This window comes from Vitis riparia, chromosome 1, assembly GCF_004353265.1.
Source record: "Vitis riparia cultivar Riparia Gloire de Montpellier isolate 1030 chromosome 1, EGFV_Vit.rip_1.0, whole genome shotgun sequence".
Taxonomy (NCBI): Eukaryota; Viridiplantae; Streptophyta; class Magnoliopsida; order Vitales; family Vitaceae; genus Vitis; species Vitis riparia.
The window spans coordinates 7,316,094-7,343,892 of record NC_048431.1 but is presented as its reverse complement, the minus strand read 5'-3'; the positions used below and the strand labels follow the sequence as shown (position 1 = coordinate 7,343,892).

The following is a 27,799-nucleotide window of genomic DNA, read 5'->3' as shown; positions in this document are numbered from 1 at the left end:
TGATGTCCGATTCCCCATGTCTGATGTCAGCACAATATCCAGGTAAAACTCCACAAAACAAGGGATACAGTCAAATCCTTTTTCCAGACTCCCAAATGAGTGTCAGAAAAATAGAACTACCGAGGCCCATAATGTTCATTGAAAATTGGGTCTTAAGAACAATACAGGCTCCCTGCCTCAACACAGGAAAAAGAAAAAAGAAAAAAGAAAAAATTGCAATTTTACAAAGTTTCAAGATATAACAATAGATAAATGCAAGAGTCCCCTGTACCAGTTCCCAATAATTCTAGCCCCGTTTTCTCAGAGGAAAATCAAGACAACAATCAAAAAGTAAGGAGAGAAAATTATTCTTTGCTGGCTGTTAAAAGAGATGAAGAGGAAACCCAATGAATCCACATCAACATAAGTTCACCATCTTTCCCGCGATCTAGACCTGTCAAATAACAAAAGATCACACAACAATATGGGTCAGAGCCAGAGGAATTGCCCATACTAAAGTACCATATGGAGAGGAGAAATAATAAAAAAAACACAGAATAAATATGGGTCAGATCCACAAGTATTGCTCGTACAAAAGTACCCTATGGGAAGGGGAGAGGCTGTGTAACAGTGCAATAATGTAATGCAGAATAACTACAGAAATATCAAGGAAAATACACAAAAGAAAAAACAAAGAAAGAATACTCTTTAACTTCAAATGAATTCAACTCTCAAACTATGTCTGCTACAAAAACCACTCCCATGTATGAAGTACCCTAACCTAAGAATCTTCTGAACAATTACAACATAAGAACATTTTCTTCTGCTTCAAAACATACCAACACAAAATTCTAGTAACCAAAACTCTAAAGACAATCTCCTCCAATCAGAGTTTCAAATATAAATTATATATATATATATTTTTGATAAGCAAGTACATATATTAAAGAAGGCTTAGAAGCCGCAAAGCATACAAGGAGTATACGAGGCTACTATGGCCACTTAAACAAAAAACAAAACAACCCAACCCCTAATTGGAGGCTAACCACTCCAAGAATCCTATTAGGGAATTCGACTCGATATCAATGTACACTTTAGCCCAACCCCAAATATTGTAAACAAACGAAGTTTTTAACTTCTGAAATGCTAACACTCCTCCCTTAAAAGCTAGTCTATTCCTCTCCTTCCATATTGTCCAAAAAATGCATAGTGGGATGGATTTCCACTTTTTTCCTTTTTCTCCCCACAAAAGAGCCCTTCCAACTACCAAGAACCTCCTTTACAGATTCTGGAAAGATCCACTGTACACCACACAACACAAGAATGATATCCCACAACCCTTTTGCCACTGTACAATGAATTAAAATATGATTGATCGTTTCCTCTTCACACCCACACAAAAAACATCGGTTAGGGAGTTGCCATCCTCTTCTCTGCAGCCTATCCAAAGTGAGGACTTTCCCCCAAGTAGCTTCCCAAGCAAAAAAAACAATTTTGATTGGAACTTTGTCCACCCAAACATTGCTATGAGGGAAGCTAACACACTATACGCTTTCTTGACTTTAAACAGCCCGTCCTCTCCTTCCTTCCAAAACACCGAGTCTTCCTCCAAAGTTACTCTATAATCCCTCAACTCAACTAACAGATTGCCCACCATACCCAACTCCCAATCATTAAAGTCCCTTAACAACCTTAAATTCCACCCTCCTTGACCCAAATTCTGATCCCAATATTCCTCCACTGTGACATTCCTTTGGGCAGCCATGGAAAAGAGGTCCGGGAAGCCTTGGGACAGCACATTGTTCCCGCACCAAGGATCTGTCCAAAACCTTATTTTATTGCCTTTTCCCACCTTGAACACCATATTTTCCCAACACCAAACGGACTCCTTCAATATCTCCTTCCATACTCCAACTCCAAACACCCCATTTGCCTTCCTTGTCCTCCACCCAAACTCCTCTTGCCCATACTTTGCCTCAATCACTTTTTTCCAAAGCTCCTCCTTAGCACACGCAAATCTCCAAATCCATTTGCCTAGAAGAGCTTTGTTCAAACAAACGAGCTTCCTTAACCCCAACCCTCCCTTTTCTTTATCCGCGCACACCACCTCCCATTTGACTAGGTGAGCCTTGTTCCCCCCCCCCCCCCCCCCCCCCCCCCCAATTGGCTCCTCCCCACAAAAAGTCTCTTTGAAACTTTTCAAGCCTTCTTGCCACTGATTTAGGCATACGGAATAACGACATTTGATACAAGGGAATGCTGGCCAACGTACTCTTTATAAGAGTAATTCTCCCTCCTTTGGACAAATATTGGCATTTCCATAGGGCAAGCCTCCTCCTCACTTTCTCCTCCATCCTATCCCATGCGGAAGAGGCCCTATTAGACGCCCCATGGGGCAGCCCCAAATAAACAGCAGGCAACTGTCCCACCCTACACCCTATTTCAACAGCCATCTCATGCACCCCTTCCACCTCCACTACCGGAATGACCATACTTTTGTCCAGATTAATCTTTAACCCTGAGGCTGCTTCAAACCAAAAGAGGATCCAACTCAAATACAACAAAAACTCTTTCTTTGCCTCGCAAAATACAATTGTATCGTCCGCAAACAGTAAATGAGAAATATTGACGGCCTGCCCTCTTCCTCTCCATATCCTACAGCCATAGATGAACCCCCCTTCAACGGCCCTCGTGATTAGCGCACTTAGAACTTCCATTCCCATGACAAACAAGTAGGGGGAAAGAGGGTCCCCTTGCCTTAGCCCTTTTGAACTTGAAAAGAACCCAACTGGTACCCCATTCACCAACATTGAGAACTTGGCAGTGGAGATATAGCTCCTCATCCATCCTATCCATTTTGGCCCAAAACCCATCTTTTGCATGACCTTTAGCAAAAATTGCCAATTGATGCTATCATACGCCTTCTCAATGTCCAATTTACAGATTAGACCTTTCTCTCCCCTTTTTTGCCAAGAGTCTATTACCTCATTTGCGCTTAGGGAGCCGTCAAGAATCTATCTCCCCTTGATAAAAGCATTCTGATAAGGAGAAATCACCTTTCCTATGACTTTTTTAAGCCTATTGGCCAGCACCTTAGCCAATAATTTATACAATCCCCCAAGCAAACTGATTGGCCTGTAGTCACCCAAGTCCTCCACCCCCCCTTTCTTCGGTAACAAGACCAAAAAGGTATGATTTAGACTCTTAATGAAGGAGTTCTGTTCATGGAACTCCTTGAACATATCCAAGACGTCCTCCTTGGCAATCTCCCAACATCTTTGCCAAAAGGCCACTGTGAATCCGTCCGGACCCGGGGCTTTGTCCCCATTCATCCCCATTAATGCTGCATAGATTTCTACCTCAGAAAATGGAAGCTCAAGGGCTTCCGCTTCTGATTGGCTGATCTGCTTCAACAAAAGACCCCCTATATCCGCCTTCCAACCCGAGTTTTCCGAGAGGAGCTGCTGGTATGCGTTTGCAATTCCTTCCCTCACTTCTTGTTCCTCTGTAATCCTCACCCCATTTATCTTAATTTTATCCAGGGCATTGGCCATGCGGTGGAAAAACCCCGTGTTCCTATCCCCTTCCTTTAGTCATAATTCCCTTGATAGCTGTCTCCAAAGCACTTCTTCCATCGACACCCACTTTGCATAATTCTCATTAGCTTCCTTTTTGTGACCTAATTCCTCCTCTGTTAAATTTCTCTCTTCTTCCACTAAATCCCAACACTCCACCTGTTGAAGAGCTTTAGCTTTGTTTCTCTCCAATCTTGCAAAAACCTCCTTGTTCCAAATTTTTAAGTTTTGTTTCAATCCCTTCAGTTTAGCCGCTAACCTGTAGCTCGGCCTGCCTCTAACCACTATCCCTTGCCACCACCCCTCTATCAGTTCTTTGAACCCCTCCACTTTGAGCCACATATTTTCAAATTTGAAAGGGGATGGACCTCTCCTTAGCCCTCCTCCCTCAAGCAGAACCGGGAAATGATCTGATGTTGGGCGGGGCAATCTTCTTTGATGAACCCTACTGTATTGGTCTAGCCAACTGGGAGTCGCTAGGAACCTATCCAACCTGGCCCACGATTGATTATTGAGTCCCCCACTCTAGGTGAAGGATCCCCCTTGCAATGGGACATCAACTAGCCCTAAGTCATCTATGATCTGGGCAAACCTTCTCATAGCTAAGGTAATCCTCCCATTTCTACTTCTTTCAGCTTGGTACAGAGTTGTATTAAAATCGCCTCCTAAGCACCATGGCTTCTCCCACAATCCTCTAATTGCCCCAAACTCCTCCCACAAGCACTCCCTTTCTTCTCTAGAGAAAGGACCATAGACCCCCGTGAACACCCAGATTCCTCCATCTCCCACATTCCTAAATCTACAGGAGATCGAAAATTGGCCCTCTTCCACCCCCAATATCTCCAGCGATCTTTTGTCCCAACAAATCAAGACACCCCCTGCCATCCCCATAGCATTCAACACCTTCCATTCAAGAAATCTCCCCGGCCCTATACTCCTCACCACCTCTTCAGACATAACTTGCATCTTTGTCTCTTGAATACAGAACAGGTCCACCTTTTGATTTCTGATAACTGACTTGATTACTTTCCTCTTGGATCTATCATTCACTCCCCTCATGTTCCAACTCAAAATTCTTAAATTTATTGGACAACTGCACTCTGGTTCCCTCTACCCTGGGTAGGGCCTTTCTTCTTAGTATCCCCCTCATAGTTAACAGAGCACTCCAGTCTCTTAAGCTCCCTTTCAAACCTTGAGGTCTCCAACAGGCCTTTACCTACTGTCTTCTCCCTCCTTTTCCTGATTTTGCCCAAGAAGCTCGGGATTTCCTTCTCCAGTCCTTCCGTTGAGAAACCCAGAAAGTGACTGAATTTAACCAGACTACTCTCCTCCCAATTAAGCTGATCTTCCTTCCTACCCTCTTGGAAATCCGTCTAGTCTACAGTCCATCCCGAATTTCTTTCCAAAGGGTCGACACTGTTGACCTCAACCAAGTCCCAACAGCCATCCCCTCTCCTTATATGTTTATTCTGCACTTGGTCTTCGTGACCCACTTCCATTCAGAATTCCCTCCCTTCGCACCCCAGAATGGTCGTAACACTCCCTCTCCGGAGTCCTACCAAAACAAAAGAAATTAGAAAAGGAAGACCCTTGTGCCCTAAAACCCCCCATATTCACAGTTAAACCATACCTCGCAGCTTCTTCCTCTAGCATCCTTTCTGCCCTTGGATGGTTTAGATCCGGCTGCTGCCTTCTCCCCATTTCTTCTTCTCTGCATCTGACGAAATCTCTCTCCAGGTTGTCGTCTTTATTATGACTGTTGGAGACAGAGGGACAGGCTTTTAAGAGGAGCCCACTGTCCATGGGATGGGCCTGGGACGAGATGGCTTTCCCCTTATGAAGATGGCCCAGTCCAGAGCCTCTAGCCCGCACCGAGCTTTTGGGCTGCCGCGGCCCAAGCTGAATCCCCTTTGAGACTTCACTTCCTAATGGCAATGAGGGCCCATAAGCCCAATTCAACTCCCGGCCTGGAACCGTGGGCCCAGTCTTCGATCCGGGCCCCTGCAATAAGCCCACTTGCACCTGGGAGCCCATTGTAGCGGAGCCCACGTCCTGTGTCAGTCGTTCAGTCCCATCCTCTGACTGATGCTGCGCCTCGAACCCCGCACACGCCATCTCCTCCACTCGCGACCCGGCGGGTGCATCTTCGTCACCTCTGACCTCCCCTCTTGGACGACTCCGCAGGCCGAGCTTCCTCCCCTCTTCCTACCTTAATGACGGCACCGCCTCTCACCATAGGGTTAGGATATAGGTCATCCCTTCTATCTCCATCGAGCCAGGGATATTCTCGCTGTCCGATCTAACCAATATCCTAGCCCACTGCAGGTCCTCCATGCTCTCCATCTGTGGGTCAATGTCTAGAAACCCACCGCACGCATCTCCCACCTTTCTCAACACCGACGAGACCCATAGCGAAATTGGGAGCCCCAATATCCTCACCCACACTTCCTTTCTTGCCTCACCTTCTTCCAAACAACCCGATCTTGGATTCCAACGCTCCAGGTCCAGTTGAACTCCTCCCACCGCCTTATTACCAGAAAGGAGAACCCGCCTTGCTTCTTCCGCAAACTCTAATTCCAGTAATACTCGTCCTTTTCCCAGACTTGCCACCCCCATCTTGCCTTTCAATCCCCAGGCCTTTGCCATTTCCCAGCCCAAGTTTTCCAGATCTTCCCCTTTGGCATTGCTAAGGATCCAACTTCCAATCAGGCAATACTCCAGCCTGCTAAGGTTTCTACTTAACTCCTCCCGTTCCACCTCCACTCGAATGTTATTAGACCCCTTATTCCACCAACCCTTTACCGTGTCCGCAAACGACCTTCCCTTCACCATATCCGGACTCGACCTTCCCAATGCCCTCACTTCTTCTTGTTGTTCCTTTTTGTCAATATTGATGTCCATCTGACGAAGAGCCTCCACCATCGTCGTCCATCCCCTCTTGTCCCCTTTGCCCTTCAAGATACATATGTTGTATCTCTTCAACTCCAAATCGACGACCCCTAATCGCAAAAAGCAACCCGCCCTGTTAGCATCACGCACTAGGGAGAAGCTTCTCCCCTTCTCCTTCCAGCCCTTTTCCCATCTTCCTTCCTTCGCATCCTCGATGCACTGATGTAAGCCTTCCATGAACAGCCCGACGCTATTCAACCCCATTCGCACCCAAGACAACACCCCTTTCTTACTTTCCGTTATGATTATTAGGGTTTTTCCTCCCCTCTCCACCATTTCCAGCTCAAAGGTCTTGGACTCCACCCCAAAACTGCTCGTCTTCCTTTTCCTCCTATTCTCCGCGCGACGAACATTCTCACCGCTGGCAGCCTCTCCCGCTCTATCGCTCTCAGCCTCTCTCGCTCATCTCTCAATCCATAAAGTTCCTGTATATATATATATATATATATATATATATATATATATATATTAACCAATAGTAACATCTTTGTCACTGTACACCATGCAGAGAGGTGGCTCATATTTGTGACAAGGATACTGATTTTACAGTTCTGAGTGAAAAACATAACCAATAGTAACACCTTTGTCACTGTACACCTGATTCCTAAAACACAATTTTTACCAAATAACAAAATTACAATGATTAAATTTTCTGATTTTGGTTGATAAAATATTCATTATGAATGCAATTTTTGTCCCTTTCTTTTTGGAGAACCAGTTTCAATCTTTTACAGATTGCTATAACACTGTTAAGTAATATTACTAGTGGCTCTTAAGGCTCTGAAAATAGCAGAAGTCCTTAGTAGACTGCAAGTGAGGCTAAATCCATACCTGCCCATATCTCTGTTACCAAGAAATCCTCTATCTCTACCACCTTGGAAAGCTCTTCTGTCATCAACAGGTCTTGTCCACAAATCTCCTGTACCACGCGATCGAGGCCTCTCCATGAACTCTGTATTTCTGAACTCCTCAACTGATCCAGACTGAGAGGGTGGTCTCTCAGGAAAGACAGCTACTCTGCCTGCTGCAGACCCGGGCCTTTCAATGGCTTTCTGACCAAAACGAACTTTGTCATCCAAATCGCGGATCAGCTGTTCTAAGTCTTTTTCTTTGCTAGCAATTTCCTCACGTAAACTGGTCTGGGCCCCACCAGACGCTAGTGCAGCTTCACTGTTACCCAACTCATTCTGTAATTCTTTCTTTAGCAGCTCTATCTCTTCTTTTAAAAGCTTTTCTTCCTCTGTCTGAGGCCTGAAACAATTTCATTTGCTTGAAAGATTAAAAAGACACTGACAATCTAGTTTAATTCACGAAGTTCATCCACAATACAATGCTGATATATAGCAAATACACATGTATTTGAGACCTATACGCATGTATTTGCGTTAGGCCTCCTGTGAGATAAATATACACAGGATATGTAAAGCAAGCATGGAGGAAATACAAATTGTGCCAGGACATATCAATACCAAGCTTGGAGGAAATGCAATGCTGATATACCAAGAAATTGAACAAACCAGTGGAATTACCACTGAAAAGATGTCAAGAACTCAAAGAAAATCCCTGCTTACATAATGATGTCAACAGAACTAGGTTGGCTTAAATCCTAACACAAACAAAGCCAATACATTCTTTTGAAAAATAATGATACTAGAAGGGGAAAGGCATCAGCAACAAGGTAGAAGATGGAAGAACTGGTGGGTAATATCCTAAAAGGAAGCACATGGGAAGGACATAGATTAGTTATTTAAATTAACAGAATAAAGATTCTTTTGACAAGTAAAATACTATATTTCAAGGCAATGGAGAGGGGGCAAAAATTGCAACAAATAGAAGATGAGAACACATATCATGCTCTTCAAGGGTTTCAAAAATTAGAATGGTCATAGTAAATATAGTAAGAAAAACATAAAAGCTTCATCTTCAAGAAATTTTGATGGATCCCAATGCAGTCATCTGGAAAGAAAAAATGAAGGAAAATTACATTGACCTCCTGAGGCTTCATAAATTACAAGGACCGCCCCTTCACATTTAAAATGGGATGAAAACCTCCCTTCACATTTCTTCCAATTAGGGGTTTCAAACAACCTCATAAGTTCATCTTCAAAAATTTTGAGCAGACCCAAAGCTGTAACTTGACCAAAATGGGAAGAATACATTGACCTTCCTTAGGATTTCATAAAAATATATAGGAGCCTTACCCTCACAACTGGATTTTTATTTTTATTTTTTTGCTTTTTCTTTTCTATCACTACAGCAAAGTAACATTAGTGAAATACTGACATTAACCCAAAAAATTTTCTTAAATACCTATTTAGACCTTTGTGGGAAACAAATTTAAAAGACCAATTAAACCATAGGCCTAATCAATATGGTGTTCAAGAAAATAAACATAAATTTATATTTTTCCAAAATATATTTATCAAGAAATTCCATTCAAACAAAGTTTAAAAAGATAATTTAGCTTTCCTATAACTGAAATTTGAGGAAAAAATAGAGGGGAATTTTTTTTCATAAATGGATTAATAGCAGAAGTATATTATTTCAGAAAGGGAGTGGGGTGGAACTTTTCTTAATGGAATTTCAACTTTGAGGAAATGTAAAAAAATTGAGAATAAAATTCATATTATTTGCATTACATAGGCTTATCACTTGAATTTCATACTAATTAACTTCAGGGTTTAACCGGTCTTTTTCCATTATTTATTTCTTCCAGGGAGTAAATTAGGCATTTCATGAAAGTTTAGGCATAATGCTAGCAGATTTTATCAGTCTGCATATCAGCTGATAAGGGAATAGAGATTTCTCTTCCCTAAGGGGAGGTAGTCTTACAAACAAAGGTTCACACATCTGTTTTTAAATAAAATGACAATAAGATAATTTATCATACTCAATGTTTTAAAAGACAATCTTCAAGACATTTTGCACAAATGAGGCAAGGCATATGTCTCCACTTAAACAAGAGAGAGAGAGAGAGAGAGAAGAGAAATGGAAGAAAATCAAAAAAAATAATTTATTTATTTTTTATACGTAAAATGAGTGATTATATCAAAAGTGCTTGAAAAAGCACATCAAAGTACATATGGTGCATAAAAATAGCACCTTACAGCAAGCGAAAGGAAAGGGTAACAAGAACCTGCCCCCCAAACTAAACCTAAAGCCTAAAAGACCTAAAAAACCAAGGTGCCCCTAGACAACCCTCTCGCAGGCATACCAAAACTGGTTGCTGCAGTCCAAACATGGCCTAGATGAACTTCCTCATGACGCTGTCCGAAGCCCCTCCAACATTCCAAAAAAATGAAAAAAGCATCATCTACCCACTGCTGTGATTTACTGCTCATTTCCACATCCTGATCGTCCACTTTCTGATCCCTTATAATTCATAAAACTCTCCAACTTCTTCATTTCTCTTTCAAACTTTGAAGATCAAGAGTTCTTCCTCCTCTTCCCACCCTCCCAGCCCCTTACCTCTTTCCTAACTTCCATTTTTCTGAAAAGAGCCAAGGTCTTAGCCTCAAATCCCACTTTCAGCATGCCCAACCAGTTGTTGAAAGCTGCCAGGTTGCTTAAGGACCAATTCTGCAGAGGCACCTCTGCCCCTTGAAACCAAAACCAAGGCATGCCCAGTCTTCCTTATCCTTCGATCATCCTTACCCTAGCCTCTTCAAACTCTACCAAGGTGTCGTCCACCAAAATCATCCTTAGTATAACTCCTCTCCCTCCCAGTAAATCAACTGCAAATCTAACTCACATCCCTCTAGACCAAGACCATTCCCAAAAAAGAAAAGGAGAAGTTGCCCATGTCCCCAAGGAAGAAACAGAGACAGAGATAGTACCAAGGCGGTCCAACCACTTCCACCATAAGGGCCATGTCTGTGCTTGTGTGAAAAACCGCTAACAAGGAGAACTCAGAATTCCAGAAATTGTGCCCTTAAGAAGTGAAAGAAGCCCCAAAAAGAGAACTCCTCCATTGGGCTATTCTTAGAATTAGTTCCGCAATCCAGGTTAACAGAGCCCTCACCTCCACCTTGGGCCATAGAAAAAAACAAGAAGGCTATAGGCCTCCTTACAATGATGACCCACCCCACACACCTCCTCAGAAATTAGAACTTTTGACTCTTCCAATGGGCATTAGATAGATGGGCCACTTCACCTGAGAATCCTTTAAAGACTTGGGCCTCTTTCAAGCCCTCAAAGCCCACTTCTTTCAGCCCCCAAGCAACCCCACTTAGGGCTCCCTTAAAAGACACCACCCCCATGCAGCCCCCAATGCAAGCAACTTTCCTCCCATCACCATCACACTCCACAGCTTTCTACAGTCTACCATAGCCTTTTCAGAACCATCAGCCCTTACCAACCTTTCCCCTCTCTCCCCCATCACTGGGCGACACAACATCTACCACCAACTGCAGCAATGGAATCTACACCCTCACACTCTCGTCAGCTCATGCCCCTCCCATAACCTTACCCCTAATCCCTAAACCAAAAAACGCACTGCTTTGAAACCTCTTGAGAAAAATCCATGGTGGTACTTCCCACCACAATTGAATGATGAAGCAAGACAAGCCCACCACCACCTTCAAACCCAGGCATCCTTCTCCCGTCTGATCTCAACAAAACTCTTACCCATTGCAAGTGTTGAAGATGAGTTGACTCTTGATCCACTGCAATAAAACCACCACAACTATCCCCTAGCTTTTTAAACACTTCTTGACACCATAAGTGCAGATGAAGCCCCATCACTCTCACCCACACTTCCTTAGCATGCTCACCTTTTCAAAAACACCCTACCACCAGGGTCCACCTGTCCAAATGCAAAAACTTTTCCTTATACCTTCTTAAATCCCTTGACAACACCATCTCTACATCAAAGATATCCTTAAAATCGAACAAGAGAAGGGCACCCCCTAGCAAGGAAATCCTCAGTCTCCCTTTCAAAGTCCAACTATGACCTACCCATCTCCTCAATGCAACCAAATTTGGAGTTAGGTTTGGGTCTTCTCCCCATCTCCCAACTAGACAGCCATTCAAATGCTCCTTCCTATGTTGAACCTCCTTCTCCCTAATCTAAATCCAGACTGCTCCGCTCACCAAACCATGCTCTTTGTTACTTGAGTCTATAAAAGACCCTTTCAAGGTCTGCAGAAATTACACCTCTCCAAAAACGAATTTCAAAGAAAGAACTTTTCAAAGCTCAATCTGCTTACTCCTCATAATCAAAGATCTTTGATTCCTTTCTTTCAGTATAGTTCATTAACTGTAGCAACTTGCACTTAATGAACGTGAAACAAAGTGAAAGCAACTGCCATAGAACTTGTATCTTTACACTATGGGTTCTTTCTTGATTTTACAAAGAAAACAACCAGTGACCAAAGAACACCATCTTTTTTGAAACTGATCTAGGGTTAAAAACTTCCCTCAACTAGCCTCACAAGTGAAAAAACTTACTTAAAAAGGTACCCAGGAATTTCAAATTAGACTTGTTGGAAACGAAATCGATTCTCTCGATTCCAAGGCAACGTATAAAGACTTAATTGAGAACTTAGTGTTTCTTAAGTTTAACCACACTATCTTGTCTTCCCCTTCACTATCTGCTGCCATGCCCTAGAAACAGGATAAAATGCCTCATTATATTTATGAAGTAAGCTATCCATTTGCAACCTTGAAAAGAACTCCTCTATGATGTCCATTCCCCAATCGTTTAGAAGGCTAAAGAAACAAAGGTTCTAACAACCCCCCTGATGCAGTACAGAAAATAAAATGCAAGGAGAGTATAATTGAAAGAACCTTAGGAATCACTCCTAGAAACCTTAGGCTTCACACCCAAGTACTCTTTGCATGTCACAAAGAAAAAACTGGCTGCTGAAAATTCATTCATTGATTGATTCCCTCCAAAAGACTAATCAACGACTATATGAGACTTTTCTATGGACTTATAACTCCTTGGAACTAGACACAACAAAATGCAACTTGAAAATGACAAACTTGGACTGATTACTGACCACATTAAAGACTGTTGGAAAATGACAACAATAATGACTGAAAATGGTAACTTTAACCATTAACTAAGCCCAAAGGGGAACGTCTTCGGTTTCAAGGAAGGATAGAGAGTTGAAGAAGCTAGTTAGCTCAATTAATTATGATGGATTAGCTGGAAGAGAGGCAGAGGAAGGGGTGTTGGGAAGGCAAATGACTGTGGTCCCTTATGAAGCTTAGATTATTATCCTGGAATGTTAGAGGCTTGCATGACCCAGATAAAAGGATGGTCATTAAGTCGATGGTAAGAAAACATAAGCCAGATTTAGTTTGTTTTCAGGAGACTAAAATGAAGGAAATGTCTGAAAGGATTGTTAGAAGCCTGGGGATTGGTAGGAATTTGGGTTGGGTGTCTCTAGATGCAAAGGGATCGGCAGGAGGGGTGCTAGTAATGTGGGATAAGAAAGTCTTGGAAGGGTTGGAGTTTGAGGTGGGTTCTTTTTCTATTTCTTGCCGTTTTAGAAATTGTGAGGAGGGCCCTATTTGGGTTTTCTCTGGGTTATATGGCCCGTCCAAAGGAAGGGAGAGGAGGGAGATGTGGGAAGAACTAGCCGCTGTTAAAGGGCTGTGGAATGATCCTTGGTGTATAGCAAGGGATTTCAACGTGGTGCGTTTCCCAGTTGAAACGAGTAATGGCAGGCAAATGTCAAACACGATGAGAGAATTTTCAAGCTTTATTGATGAGTTTGAATTAGTAGACCCACCACTGGGAGGTGGAGCTTTTACGTGGAGTGGAGGGGAAGGAGGTTCTCTAAAGGCTCGGTTAGACCGTTTCTTGTTTTCAGGAGATTGGAAGGAACTTGTATTGGGGGCAATGCAAATGCTTCTCCCTAGACCTGTTTCTGACCATTGGCCGATTTTGTTAGACTGTGGTGGGATGAGAACAGGTAAAAGCCTATTTAGATTTGAAAATATGTGGCTGAGGGTGGAAGGTTTTATGGATAAGATGAAAGATTGGTGGCAGTCTTATAATTATAGGGGGAAACCTAGTCTTGTGCTTGCGAAAAAGCTACAGGCTTTGAAATACGATTTGAAAAAATGGAATAAAGAGACCATTGGCAACGTTTCTGTTAGGAAGGATGCAGCCTGGGAGGAGTTAAACCATTGGGATAGTTTAGAAAGGCTTGGCTCCCTTTCAGAGGAAGAGAAAACTAATCAACAGATAGCCAGAGACGAATTCAGCCACTGTGCTATCCTTGAAGAAATTTCTTGGAGGCAGAAGTTGAGGGCACTCTGGCTGAAGGAGGGAGACAACAATACCAAGTTTTTTCATCGCATGGCTAACGCTAGGAGAAGAGGAAATTTCATCAGTAGCTTGACAGTCAGGGGTGTTCAGCTGGTGAAAGAGGAGGAGCTCAAAGAAGGAATTGGTTCCTACTTTAAATCTTTGTTTGAAGAGCCTCAGGTGAGAAGACCTGATGTGGAGACAGGTTTTTTTAAAACTCTTGACTCCTTGGATAATGAGAGTTTGGAAGGGCACTTTTCGGAGGAGGAGGTTACCAAAGCTCTCTCAGATTTGGGGGGTGATAAGGCGCCAGGGTCGGATGGTTTTACATTGGCGTTCTGGAAGCTTTGTTGGCCTATTGTCGGGGGGGAAGTGATGCAGGTGTTTGAGGAGTTCCACTTGCAGAATGCTGTTTGCCGAAGCCTTAATGCAACATTCTTAGTACTTATCCCGAAGAAAGGAGGGGCTTGTGACGTGCAGGACTTTAGGCCTATCAGTCTTGTGGGGAGCCTTTACAAAATTATGGCCAAAGTCCTTGCAAATAGGTTGAAGAGAGTGATGGGAAAAGTGGTTTCGTACAGCCAGAATGCGTTTGTGGGAGGGAGGCAGATCTTGGATGCAATTTTGGTAGCTAATGAGGCGATAGACTCAAGGAAACGTAATGGTGGGGCAGGTTATGTGTGTAAATTGGATATTGAAAAGGCTTACGACCACGTAAATTGGAGGTTCCTCCTATCAGTTTTGGAAAACATGGGTTTCGGACCCAAGTGGTGAAATTGGATTTTTTATTGTATTTCAACTATGAGAATGGCAGTGTTAGTGAATGGCGCTCCAACAGATTTTTTCTCAACGTTTAGAGGCCTAAGGCAAGGAGACCCACTATCTCCTTATCTGTTTGTGCTTATAATGGAAGCTTTTAGTAGTTTAATTTCAAGAGCTGAGGAGAAAGGTTTTATTAGAGGATTCAAGGTAAAGGGGCAAAGTGGAGAAGGGGTTTCAATGTCCCATTTGTTGTTTGCAGATGACACTTTTCTTTTGCGAGGATAATAGGGATCAACTGATGTATTGGAAGTGGGCTGTTTATTGTTTTGAATTGGTATCAGGTCTAAAAATTAACATGCACAAAAGCGAAGTTATTCCGGTGGGGGACGTGGAAGATATGGACAGAGCAGCCGCAGTTTTTGGGTTGTAAAGTAGGGAAGTTCCCTACTACTTATCTAGGGTTACCTCTTGGAGCTCGTCACAATTTGGGTAGTGTCTGGGATGTTGTAGAGGAAAGATTCAAGAGAAATTTGGCTACGTGGAAAAAACAGTATCTTTCTAAGGGGGGTCGTCTCACTCTCATTAAGAGCACTCTCTCAAATCTCCCCATTTATTTTATGTCACTTTTTGTAATCCCAAGAAAAGTGAGACTCAGATTGGAGAAAATTCAAAGGGAGTTTTTATGGGGAGATATGGAGGAGAGAAGGAAGATCCACTTGGTAAGATGGGCGGATGTTTGCAAAGACAAGAGGTATGGAGGATTGGGGTTAAGGCATATGAAGGATTTCAATAAGGCTTTGCTCGGTAAATGGCTTTGGAGATTCCCTCTTGAGAGAGGGAGTTTTTGGAGGAAAGTCATTGTTGGTAAATTTGGAGAGAAGGAAGGGGGTTGGACCACTAGAGAGGTAAGAGAGTCTTATGGGATGGGCCTTTGGAAAGACATTAGAAAGGGTTGGGAGGATTTCTCTCTTAGAACTAGAATTCATATTGGCAATGGCAGAAGCACTAGATTTTGGTGGGACATTTGGGTAGGAGACTCTAAGCTGAAGGATATGTTCCCTCAGCTGTTCAGAATGGCAACAAACAATTCTGCTGCAGTGGCTGATCTTTGGGGGAGGCAAGCAGGGGGTGGTGGGGTTTGGGAGGTGCACTTTAGAAGATCCTTTCAAGATTGGGAATTGGAGGAGGTGAGTCGTTTTCTGGAACATATTTCTGCAGTAAAGGTTCAAGAAGGGGAGGATTTCTTGGTTTGGAAGATTGAGAGGAGGGGAAAGTTTAGTGTTAAATCTTATTATAGGTCTTTAAAGGGTGAGAATAGCCCTTTCTTTCCGGCCAAAGAGGTTTGGGGTTCACATGCCCCTTTGAGAACTCGTTTTTTTACTTGGGAAGCAGTTTGGGGTAAAATTTCTACTATTGATATGTTGATGAGAAGGGGTTGGTCTATGGTTAATAGATGCAATCTGTGCAAAGAGAATGAAGAATCGGCGGACCACATCCTTATTCATTGTGACAAGACTAGGAAACTATGGAATTCATTGTTGTCTTCTTTTGGGGTGATATGGGTATTCCCAGCTTCAGTGAGAAACTTGCTAGGCGAATGGAAAATTAAGGGCCTAGGGAAGAAAAGGAAAGCAGCGTGGAGATTAGCGCCTATTTGTCTCTTTTGGTGCATTTGGGGAGAACGAAACCGAAGAACGTTCCAAGAGGAAGAAATGTCAGATACGAGTCTAAGGAACCTCTTTTTTCGGTCTCTTCTAGAGTGGTCTAAACCTTTTCTGGACTTGGACTATCTCTCCTTTCTGATTTTTTTGGGTGATGGGGTTGAAGTTTAGCTGTTTCCTTTTTAGTATGTTGTTGTTTTTGTGGCCTTGGGTTTGGCTTTCTTTGTATACTGCCTGTGTACATGGGGAGCGCCCCCTTTTAGGCGTGTTTTAATCAGTTTTCTTCTCTCTGTCTATCAAAAAAAAAAAAAAAACTTAATTTTTTAAAGCACTTTCTAGGCTGAACTCATATTGACTTATATAAGATCCCAACCAAGCCCATTATCATCTAGAGAGTGCCAAATTAAAACTTGGGCCTTGGAGCCCACTCCTTTGCGCCTTTGATAAACTTTTAAAGGTGGTTGCCACTTGTCTCTATCACCCCCTCACTCGTCTGATCCCATAAATCCACCCATGGTTCATCCCCAAACCATATATCCTTCCAAAACTTTACCCTCCTCCCATTACCTACCACAAAGGATAGATTTCCACAGCCTAACCCCATTCCCATATTTCACTTTCTCAAGACTTGCCAACCTCCATCTTCCTCCTCATATTTCCCACTAACGACTTGTTTCCAAAATGCTCCTCTTTCAGTTACACATCTTTTTTTTTTTCTTTTTTGATAAGCAAGCAAGAGAAAAAATATCTTAATGAAAAGGGCTATAAACCAAGGTGCACGGATTGTATATGAGGGAAAACAAAAGGTTAGCCAAAACAAAGGGAAAATACAAAAAACCTCCCTCAAATAGACCCCAACCAATCTACAAACTCAAATAAAGACAAAAAAATTTCTACAATGTGCATCCTAACCCAAGACAACAAGTTAATAAAAAAACAGCTCTTCAAAGAATGAACTGATTGTTTTGTATTTTCAAAGGTTCTTTAGTTTCTCTCTTTCCACAAAGTTTATAAAATACAGAATAAGGTAGAGCTCTCAAAACCTTTTTTCACTTTCTTCCTACAAGGAACCAAGCCAACTTAACAAGGTCTCCTTAATCGACAAAGGAAGAACACAAGTAATACCAAATAAAGCAAAAGGCAAGTACTATAGCACCCTAACTTTAGGATAATGAAAAATGATATGATCAATAGATTTCATCATGCTTTTAAAGAGGTAACATCTATTTGCCAAGGACCAACCTCTATTCTAAAGTTGCTCTAAACAAAACCCATGGGCCATGAATTCCAAATAATACCTTCAAGGAAAAGAATTGAGCACCATGGCTCCAACATAGAAAACTAAGATTTAACCGAGAAAACACCATTCCTTGACCCATCCACACCACCTTATCTTTCTCTCCCCTCTTCACAAATTTCTCATGCAATCTTGAAAAAAAAGACTTCCCTCTTTGGGTTGCCTATCACCAACTCTACTTGCACAAAAGCACCTTATTAAGTGAAGAAATGCATCTAATGCCTAAAGCTCCTTTACTCTTCTCCATGCACACTGTCAACCACTTCACAAGATGCATCTTTTTCACAAGTGTCCCACCTCTTTGAGGAGATTCCTTTGAATTTTCTTTAGCCCCAATTTGACTTCCTTCAAATATTAAACAAAGACAAAATTAATAGTTTTGACTTTCCTCATCATGGTAAGAAAATTAATTATGTCTTTCTTAATAGTTTCTAATTTAATTCCCCTTTGTCTCTCCCACAAACCAATTTTCTCTCATGGCTTCATTAACTAGTCTTCAATGCCATACCATAAATATATATATATATATATATATATATATATATAGATATATATTTTTTGATAAATGAGCAATCATATATATTAGAAAAGGCTAAAAAGCCACATGTATACAGGGAGTATACTTACCAGCCCCAAACAAAGCTGGAAAAACAAGAAAAAAAGGTGGAAAAACCTCACCCACCCTCAAGTGGTCCCAAGCCACTCCAAAAAGCCTAACAGAGTGTAAGTTTCCTCACCAATGTACACCCTAGCCCAACTCCACAAATTACATACAAAAGAATTCTTAAATTTCTGAATATCTAAGGACCCTCCCCTGAATACTATCCTATTCCTCTCTTTCCAAACCGTCCAAAATATACACAACGGAATGGAATTCCATATCTTTTTTCTTTTTTTCCCTACAAAAGAACCCCTCCAACTACGTAACACCTCTATAACTGACTCTGGGAATACCCATTGAACTCCAAAAATGGCAAGGGATATCTCCCAAATAGCTTTAACCACTATACAATGTAAGAGAATATGATTTGCATTTTCCTCTTCGCATCCGCATAAGTAGCACCGATTAGGGAACTGCCATCCCCTTCTTTGAAGCTTGTCCAAGGTGAGGATCTTCCCCCATGATGCCTCCCAAGCAAAAAAAGACACCTTTGTTGGAACTTTATCCAACCAAATGCGTTTATTTGGAAAAGCACCAGCTGAGGGGCCACTCAAACTTTTGTAGGCCCCTTTGGCCCCAAACACACCATTGCCTTCTTTCTTCCAACTCATAGAGTCCTCTTCAGGAGCTATCCTGAAGTCCTTCAGAAGATACAACAAGCCACCTATCTGCTCCATCTCCCAATCATTGAGATCTCTAGCCAATCTGAGATTCCAACCTCCTTGACCCATACTAGAATCCCACACTTCACAAACTTTGGCATTCTTATGACCCGCCAAGGTAAATAACTGAGGATAGGTTTGAGAGAACGCCTCATTGCCACACCACTTGTCCGTCCAAAACAAAACTCTAGTCCCTTTCCCCACCTTAAAAGCCATGCTCTCCCAACACCAATCCGCCTCCTTCATGATCTCCTTCCATAACCCCACCCCATAAGGCCCACTAACTTCCTTAGTCCTCCACCCACATCCCTCTTGACCATATTTCACCCCTATCACCGTTTTCCAAAGATTATCCTTTTCATAGGCATATCTCCAAACCCATTTGCCCAAAAGTGCTTTGTTCCATACATCTATCTTTCGGATGCCTAAACCCCCCTCCTCCTTAGGGCTACATACCACCTTCCAATTAATCAAGTGAGCTTCCCCCTCTAATCTTCCTCCCCCCCACAAAAAGTCTCTTTGGATTTTTTCAATCCTTCTTGCCACAGCCTTAGGAATGCGAATAAGGGAAAGGAGGTAGATGGGTATGTTGGCCAAAGTGCTCTTAATGAGAGTAATTCTTCCCCCCTTCGAGATATATTGCCTTTTCCACTGGGCTAGTCTTCTTCTCATTCTCTCCTCCACCCCATCCCAGGAAAGGGAATTTTTATGACGGGCTCCAAGGGGCAGCCCTAGGTACACAGTGGGTAAAGCCCCCAAACTGCAACCTAGCTCAGCCGCCAACTCCTCCGCCTCATCCACTTCCCCCACCGGAAATAGAGCACTCTTAGCCAGGTTAATTCTAAGGCCTGAGGCAGCCTCAAACCAAGCCAAAATCCAACTCAGATTGGTCAATTGCTCTCTCTCAGCTTTGCAGAAAATGAGAGTGTCGTCAGCAAAGAGGAGGTGACTAACAGTCAGCTCATCCCCCCCTCTCCCCCGCATCCTATAGCCTGAAATAAAACCCCCCTCACCCGCCCGTTTAATCATGTTACTGAGCACTTCCATACCCAAGACGAAAAGGTATGGAGAGAGGGGGTCTCCTTGCCTCAGCCCCTTTGAATTTGAAAAGAACCCAGCTGGAACCCCGTTGATTAAAATAGAGAATTTGGCAGTAGAGATGCACCACCACATCCATTCCATCCACCGAGCCCCAAACCCCATCTTCCGAAGAACCTTCATAAGAAATTTCCAATTGATGCTATCATAGGCTTTTTCTATGTCCAACTTGCATAACAATCCTTTCTCTTTTCTTTTATGCCAATAATCAATCACCTCATTAGCTACTAGAGAAGCATCCAAAATCTGTCTCCCTCTCACAAAAGCATTTTGGTCGACTGAAACCACCTTATCCAGCACTTTTTTTAGCCTATTAGCTAGGACTTTGGCTAGAATTTTATACAGGCCCCCAAGCAAGCTGATTGGCCTAAAATCCCCCAAGTCTTCAGCTCCTCCTTTCTTAGGAATAAGGACCAAAAAGGTGGTATTGAGAGACTTGGCGAATGACCCATGCTCAAAGAATTCCTTAAACATTTCCACCACCTCCTCCTTCACAAAATCCTAGCAATCTTGCCAGAAGGCCACTGTAAAGCCATCCGGGCCTGGAGCTTTGTCTCCCCTCATCTCCATCAGAGCAAATTTGATTTCCTCCTCAGTGAAAGGCACCTCCAAGTCATCAGCTTCCCGGGAATTCAGTTGATTAAACTGCAACCCCTCAATATCCGCTCTCCACCCTGGCTCTTCTGAGAGTAATTTCTGGAATGCATTCACTATCCCATCCCTCACCTCTTGATCCTCAACCAGCAGCTCCCCATTGATTACAATCCTGTCCAGCGAATTATTCCTACGGTGGGCATTGGCCATACGGTGAAAAAACCCGGTATTCCTATCCCCTTCCTTGAGCCATAACTCCCTAGACTTCTGCCTCCAATGAACTTCTTCCATTAACACCCATTTATAGAAGGCATCCTTGGCTTCTTTTTTCTGCTCAGTTTCAGCTATAGTCAGGCTTCTCTCACTTTCCACTCCATCCCAGTATTCCAGCTGTTGAAGGGCAGAGTTTTTATTAACTTCCAGCCTTCCAAACACCTCCTTATTCCAAATTTTAATATTATGCTTCAGAACCTTCATCTTATAGGCCAATCTGAAACTAACCCTTCCTCTCACCTCAATCCCTTGCCACCACCCCCGGAGAAGACCCTTAAAGTCGTCCACTTTCAGCCACATATTCTCGAATCTGAACGGAGTGGGGCCCCTCCTTATCCCCCCACCCATCAGCAATATAGGAAAATGATCGGATGTGGGTCTTTGCAATCTGCATTGGGTTACCCCACTGAACATGTCTAGCCACTGCTGAGTCACCAAAAACCTGTCTAGCCTCGCCCAGGATTGGTTATTCCTTCCCCCACTCCAAGTGGCATTACCCCCTTGCATAGGCAAATCAGTGAGTTCTAAATCCTCTACAGTTTGGGCAAAACTTCTCATAGCCCCAGATAACCTTCCCTGACTACTCCTTTCTTGCTGCGACAAGATGACGTTGAAGTCTCCCCCTAAGCACCATGGATCTTCCCACAGGCCTCTAATCGCCCCTAGTTCTTCCCACAAACACACTCTGTCTTCTCTGGAGAAAGGTCCATACACCCCAGTAAAAATCCAGGTCATCCCGTTTTCCACATTCCTAATTCTACAGGAAACAGAAAATTTTCCCACCTCCGTCTCCATCACCTCCAGAGACCTTCTGTCCCAACACACCAAAATCCCTCCCGCAGTGCCTAATGCGTCTAAAGCCACCCAATTAGACCACCTACCCGAACCCAGACTTCTCACTAATCCCTCCGACAAAGCCTGAATTTTGGTCTCCTGGAGACAAAAAAGATCCACCCTCTGCCTTCTGATCATTGCCTTAATAACCCTTCTTTTGGCGCTGTCATTGGCCCCCCAAACATTCCAACTTAAGATTCGTAGCTTCATTTAAACTCCATAATTTGGCACCCCCTTATTTGTCCACCATCAGTTTGCTTCTTCCCCCCTTCATAGTTAATGGAACACTCCAATCTTTTTAATTCTCTCTCAAATTTGGATTTCTCCAGACTGTTCTTACTGTGAACTCTTTCCCTTCTCTTACAAATTTTGATCAGGAACTCCATAATGTCCTTCTCCAAACCTTCTGTCGAGAAACCCAAGAACTTACTAAACCTGGCGAAATCACTCTTCTCCCAATTAAGCTCCCCCCCTGCCTTATTTACTCGAGGCACTATCTGGTCAGAGCCCAAATCCTTTCCATTATCATCATTTCTGCTTTTGTTGATCTCCACCAAATCCCAGCATTCAACAGTCTTTGACGAAGGGGGTTCCAATCCCATGATCATTTGAAGAGGATAGTCGTCCTCGCCCCTCTTCTTTTCAGACCCAGAAAGGTCGCAATACTCCCCCACTGGAGTTCGACCAAAACAAAGAGGAGGACAAGGAGGCACCGTGACCAAGGAATCGGATTGTACATACCTCGTCGCTTCCTCAATAAGAGCATTATCAGTCTTCGATCGCCCTATGAGGAGGAGTTCTGCCTCTCTATGCTTGTGCAGCCCATCCTTCTCTCCAAATAAAGAGAATTCAGAGAATGGGCTTCCCGGGCTTACTCCGCACCTCTGGGCTTCAACAGGCTGGTCGCTTGGCTCCCTCACTGGGCTCTGAACATCCTCCATGGGCTTCCGGGCCTTGGTCCAACTCTCCCTTGGTCCAACAGCCACCTCAGCGGAAGAGGATGAGCTACTGCCCTCAGCCCCACTGGGCTTCACCATAAAGCCCAGCGCAGGAGGCCCATTTTGGTTAAGCCCCACTCCCTTGGGCCTTAGTTGCAGCTCCCCAGGCCCACAAGCCCCCTCTATGGGTCGCCCTGACCCAACGGTCAGCTGTCGCGTCCCATCCGCAGTCTGACGCTGCGCCTCGAGTATCGAGCCCTCTTCATGTATATATATATTGATAGGTAAGTGCAAATCTTATAAAGACACCAAAAGGGGAGCACCAAAGTACACAAGGTGTATACAACAGCCACCTAATAGCGACAAAAAGGATAGGGAAAACAAAAATACTCCCTCCCTCAATCCGACCCCAACTAATCGATAAATGCTACCATAAATATTATTACTAGGATCTTCCAAGGAATCATCATTAAATCTAATTTTTCAATCATCCTTCTCGTGAGTGTTGAATATAAAAAAAATCTAGTCATTGTTCTTATTTATCCATCAATTATGGTAGTTGTTTTTCTTCATCTATCAATAATAAGATAAATGATTATATACGAGTATATAACTCGGTTACTTGACAAATAAGTATAAATTAAACTTATTAATCATGTACTTAGAGAAAGCAATGAAACTAAGTGAATTATCCCCTCTCTCTTATTTCCTTTGTATTCTCTTTTTGGTATGATACTTGGACTCTCCAAAATCACTGAGCGTACTTGTGTGGGACAAACACAACATGAGTGTGAATGTGGGGTCCTTGTTGAATACTACTACTCTACTTAGAATATGATTGTTTAATTTTGTTATTTTTAACTTCCTTAGCAGATAATTATATTGGGAAAAAAAATTGCTCGCAAGTAAACTTTACAAAAATGTTTAGGGATGGAAAAATATAAGGATAACAAAGAAAAGAGGGGTTCTTACCAAAAAACACCTTTACTTATGATTGATTCCTAATTTTTTTTTTTTTGTTAGTTTATTTTATTATACCATATCCAAGTGTCTATGCCCATTATTAAGCTCTTCTTTAGCCAAATCCACGTATCCTATAATTTGTAGGTGTGAAGGATCAAACACCTAAATACATACTTGTACCCAACACTCACATCTGAACACACATTTTCTCTTCCTTCTTCCTCAAAAACATCAACATCAAAATCATCTCCATTCTTCCTTGATATTTTCACTCGCTTGATATTCAAAATCTCACTCAAAAAGCCACTCATCATTTGATGTTTCATCAAGAAGTAACCAAACTAATCCTTATCTTCCCCAAATGACTTTAGCTTCAAATGTCTATCTTTCAATTTATTGTTGTACATATTGCATACCAATGAATTAGGCTTGTTTGTGGTCAAGCAATCTTTCTTTCTTGGTATGCACCTAATGGTTCAACAGTTTAAGTAAGTGAGAGAACTAATAATTTTATTAATATCAAAGTTCTAATTGTTAAATTATGAATATCAAACGGAATGAATTCCAATTACACTTACATCCTACTACAAAACAAGTGAGGCACAAAATCTTCACAACAAACTTTGTAGTTCCCAAGACTAAAGACTCAAGACTTAGGTGCCAAAAACCCAAAACCCGTTAATGCATAGTAGATATTGAAGGCCTAGGCCTTGATGTTGCATGCCTCAACAAGGTGAGGCTTAGCCTCAATTCTTGTGTGTTGAGGCTATAGCATTGATGCCACCTCCCAACGCCTAGCCTTGGGGCAAAGCCTTAAAGTGTGTGCCTCAAACCCTTGCCAAAACATTATTTGTACCCCTATTATATCAAAATACCACACATGCATTCAAGGTCAAAATCCAATTTTAACATTTATTATTAAAATTTAAAAAAAAAGGACTTAAAAACCTAATTTCATATCTAAAAGAAGAAAATGATATAAAAAAACAAATGATTCCATTCAATAATTGGTGGTAGAGTACAACTTAAAAATGGTATTTGGTTGCAACTCTCCTCTTCCTCCCCCTGCAAAGGGACACAAAGACAAACGCGCAATCCAAATAAACCAACCCTCATTTCCTAGTTCATAGTGGAGGATGTATCATGAGTAGGAAACATGGTATTTAACTGCAACTCTCCTCACCTCCCTACAAAGGGTGATTTGCAGCTGCTTCTAACTGGCTGACAAATGGTAGTCCCACCTATCAATCTCTCTCCACAAGGCCCTGAACTTGAAAACCCATTCACACATGGATACACAAACTCTCATGCAATCTGCATACTCAAGCCATCCAAATGAGCCCCCTAAGGCTCTCTTAGCCTTTGTGATTCTAATTTAAATTCATGTGTAAGCACTCTTCAAAAATATATATTCTACATCCAAAAGGAAAAATTTATATCAATCAATCACCACTGGCAGCATTTAGAAGGCAAGAGGCAGCAATTATAGCTAATAAAATAAGCATTAAAATGCATCCCCAACTGTCAATATGTATAAAGCAAGAAAAATGGCATGCCAAAATGCCATAGCAATGATCTTTAACAAAATAATTCGCCACAACACAATTGTAATAAAATATTGATAAAGAAACAAAATCATAACTGATAATGAAATAGATTCAAATTGTGCAACACGGACCTGTCAACACCTCGATGCTCCAATTCCCTATCAATCTTCCGCCAATCCTTACCTCGCTCTTCAAGCAAAACCTCCCTAGGCTTGGCATCTCCAAAAGGGTTCACTTTTGGCCGAGGCTTTGCTGCTCCATCCAAACTCTGTATGATTGGACCCTCAGACCGGCTAGACTGTGCACTCGAAGGTCTACTGGAGTGCGAGCTAGTTGGCCTACTTGTCTTCTTAGCCTCAATTTCTGAATCCAACTTCTTCCAATCCAATCCTTTTTCAGCCAAAATTTCTTCCCTAGGTCGAGCTGCTCCAAAAGGATTGGGCCTATTCGACCTTGCTGGTTCGCTGCCCACCACTTCTCCCTTTGGTGGATCCAAAACCAATCGGGGGCGCTCACGATCACCCTCTCGCAATCCTCCCCTATTCCACCGATCTGGCTCTTGGCCAGAGTCGCGAAACCCCGGACCGATGTTGGAAGTTCTAGCAGGAAGTGACTTTTTCCCACTTGCCCAATTATCAACCTCGTCAGCCCTAGAGCCACCAACACCAAGCGAACTGTACCGACTAGGCCGTCCTGGATCAACCGAATGCGAAGGAAGAGGTTTCTTTGCCATTGCCCAGTTATCAACTTCATCGGCCCTAGAAGGTTGATCAAAATCCGAAGCCCTAGGGGGTGGAGCCCTCCGATCATCATCAAATCCACCGTAAGACCTCCGATTACCGCCCCAAGAACCATCCCCATCTCGATCTCTCGTCCGACTCGAAGGTGGGCCAGACCGGCCATACGATTGGAAGCCCCCGCCGAGTCGACCGTACTGCATTTCCTCAGCGGACCGCTCTTTAGGCCCGGTAGGAAGCCGAAGCATCTCGTCCGGCGTCAAACCCTTGTACTCCATCGGCGAATCCCGGCGCGCGTCGCCTCCCGAATCGGTGTAAACGCCCATCGTGAACTCCATGAGACTGATCTTTTTCTTCTTGGGCTTGGCGACCGCTTCTTTCAGGCTAGGGAAGCCCTGAGAGCCGGCCGCAGCGGCCGCCGCCGCTTGCTGACGCTCTTCGGCTTGCTCACGCTCTTCGGCTTCGGCCCTCTCAGCATCGGCCGCCCAGGCACCGGCCCCTCCCCAAGCTTTCGACATTTTTCGTCAACCAAAACCCTTAAGATCTGAACCCAAAAAAGGAAGAGAAGGCAATCAAATTGTTTTCAAAATGCTATCTTTTGTCTTTTTTGCGTTTGCTTTTCGGAGAAGGAGAAGGAACAAAACTTAGAGAGCTAGGGCTCCGAAAAATGGAGCCGGAGCTCCAAGAACATGCGCAGAAGAGACAGGAGCGTTATAGTTGTAATTGGAAGCAACTTAGCCAGAAGGGAGACACTCGACAGATTTCTCTCAGGGCACAGCTGTGCGTTTTTAAAGCTGGATGGGTTAAAGGGGGACGTGGACAGAGTTTGGCTCTACCTGCTTCCTCCGCGAGTGGCTAACACGCCTCCAATCTCAGCCATTCATTTTCTTGACATGGTACCAGATCTTGACGGTGCAAATGGTTTTGAAAACATTGCTTACGTTTTTTGTGTTTTCTACAAAGTAAGACCAGTTTGCCCTGGAGCCCCGTCACTCTTCCAAGTCAGCTCTCCACCCTTTGATACCCTTGCTCATCTATACTCTTTGCCACGTTTTTTATTTTGTAAATTTACATTTTATATATATATATATATATATATAATTTTCTTTTTAAAACTTATATGTAAATAATTAAAATATTAAAAAATTGATTCCTCCTCAAGTTCACACATAAAAGACGCTAGATTTATAAATTTAGCATTTTTTAATCAATTAAAATTCTAAATATATTTAGTCATTTTAGTATAAAATTTCATGACTTAACCTCTTTTTTAAATCATAGTAAAGAAAATATTTAGTTAAAATTTAAATTAATAATGATTAAATATATTTAATCCAAACCTAAAAAGTGGATGAAATTAATTGTTATCATTCATTTCCTGTTCATTTTTATATTACATTGAAAAGCTTACTTTTCTCTTCTACCGATTCCTATATAAAGAAAAGTTCTTAGGGTTTCATTTGTAAAACCATTCCACCTTTTGAATTAATTAATATCACATTTGTTATCTCTTTTCAATCTTATCTTTTGAAAGTTTTTTTTTTTCAAATTTAAATTTATCGATAATAGAATAATGAAATTAAAACTCTTAATAACACCTTTATATATCATGACTTTCAATATAAAGAGAGATAAAATGAATGTTAGTACTTGAGGCTCGCAAAATGGGAATGGTAGACGACAATTTCTACTGCAATTCCAATAAGGATATACTGATGATGCTACTCCTCATGCTACTTTGGATGGTGCTTTATGTGATTGCATAAGAAAATATACGGTTGTCACAAAGAAACCTATGTGTCCCTGGCTTGGATTGTTTTTAATAGAGGTTTCTTATCTCTTTCATGATAGAAAAATGACTAAACAAATGATTTTTTTTTCTATTTGATTTGGATTGTTTCTTTTGAGTCTTTTTCTTTTAAATTTGGTGTTTTTGAATGGATTGATTGTGTTTTGGTAAGTCCTTTTATATAAATTTAATTAAAAAAAAATAGTTTCATGTTGTTGT

General features: G+C 42.4%; 2 protein-coding genes across 2 annotated transcripts; both read right to left on the bottom strand.

The window, feature by feature from the left end:
• Positions 1-100: 100 nt before the first annotated feature.
• LOC117914285 (eukaryotic translation initiation factor 4B2-like) lies at positions 101-26,552 on the bottom strand. The gene is made up of 3 exons (XM_034829550.1): positions 25,186-26,552; positions 7,335-7,754; positions 101-433 (listed from the first exon to the last, which is right to left on the bottom strand). The coding sequence occupies exons 1-3, from the start codon at positions 26,307-26,309 to the stop codon at positions 409-411; spliced, it is 1,569 nt and encodes a 522-aa protein (XP_034685441.1). The 5' UTR covers positions 26,310-26,552; the 3' UTR covers positions 101-408.
• Positions 2,950-6,796, bottom strand: LOC117914301. The gene is made up of 2 exons (XM_034829575.1): positions 5,185-6,796; positions 2,950-5,109 (listed from the first exon to the last, which is right to left on the bottom strand). Exon 1 carries the CDS (start codon positions 6,777-6,779, stop codon positions 5,784-5,786), a length of 996 nt encoding a protein of 331 aa, XP_034685466.1. The 5' UTR covers positions 6,780-6,796; the 3' UTR covers positions 2,950-5,109; positions 5,185-5,783.
• Positions 26,553-27,799: the final 1,247 nt, after the last annotated feature.

Excerpts from the sequence above, each read along its gene's own strand:
- LOC117914301 (XM_034829575.1), bottom strand. The coding sequence starts at position 6,779 with ATGGTGGAGAGGGGAGGAAAAACCCTAATAATCATAACGGAAAGTAAG.
- LOC117914285 (XM_034829550.1), bottom strand. The coding sequence starts at position 26,309 with ATGTCGAAAGCTTGGGGAGGGGCCGGTGCCTGGGCGGCCGATGCTGAG. Across the intron at positions 7,755-25,185 it reads GAGCATCGAGGTGTTGACAG|GCCTCAGACAGAGGAAGAAA; the intron begins GTCCGTGTTGCA and ends AAATTGTTTCAG. Across the intron at positions 434-7,334 it reads GGTAACAGAGATATGGGCAG|GTCTAGATCGCGGGAAAGAT; the intron begins GTATGGATTTAG and ends GTTATTTGACAG.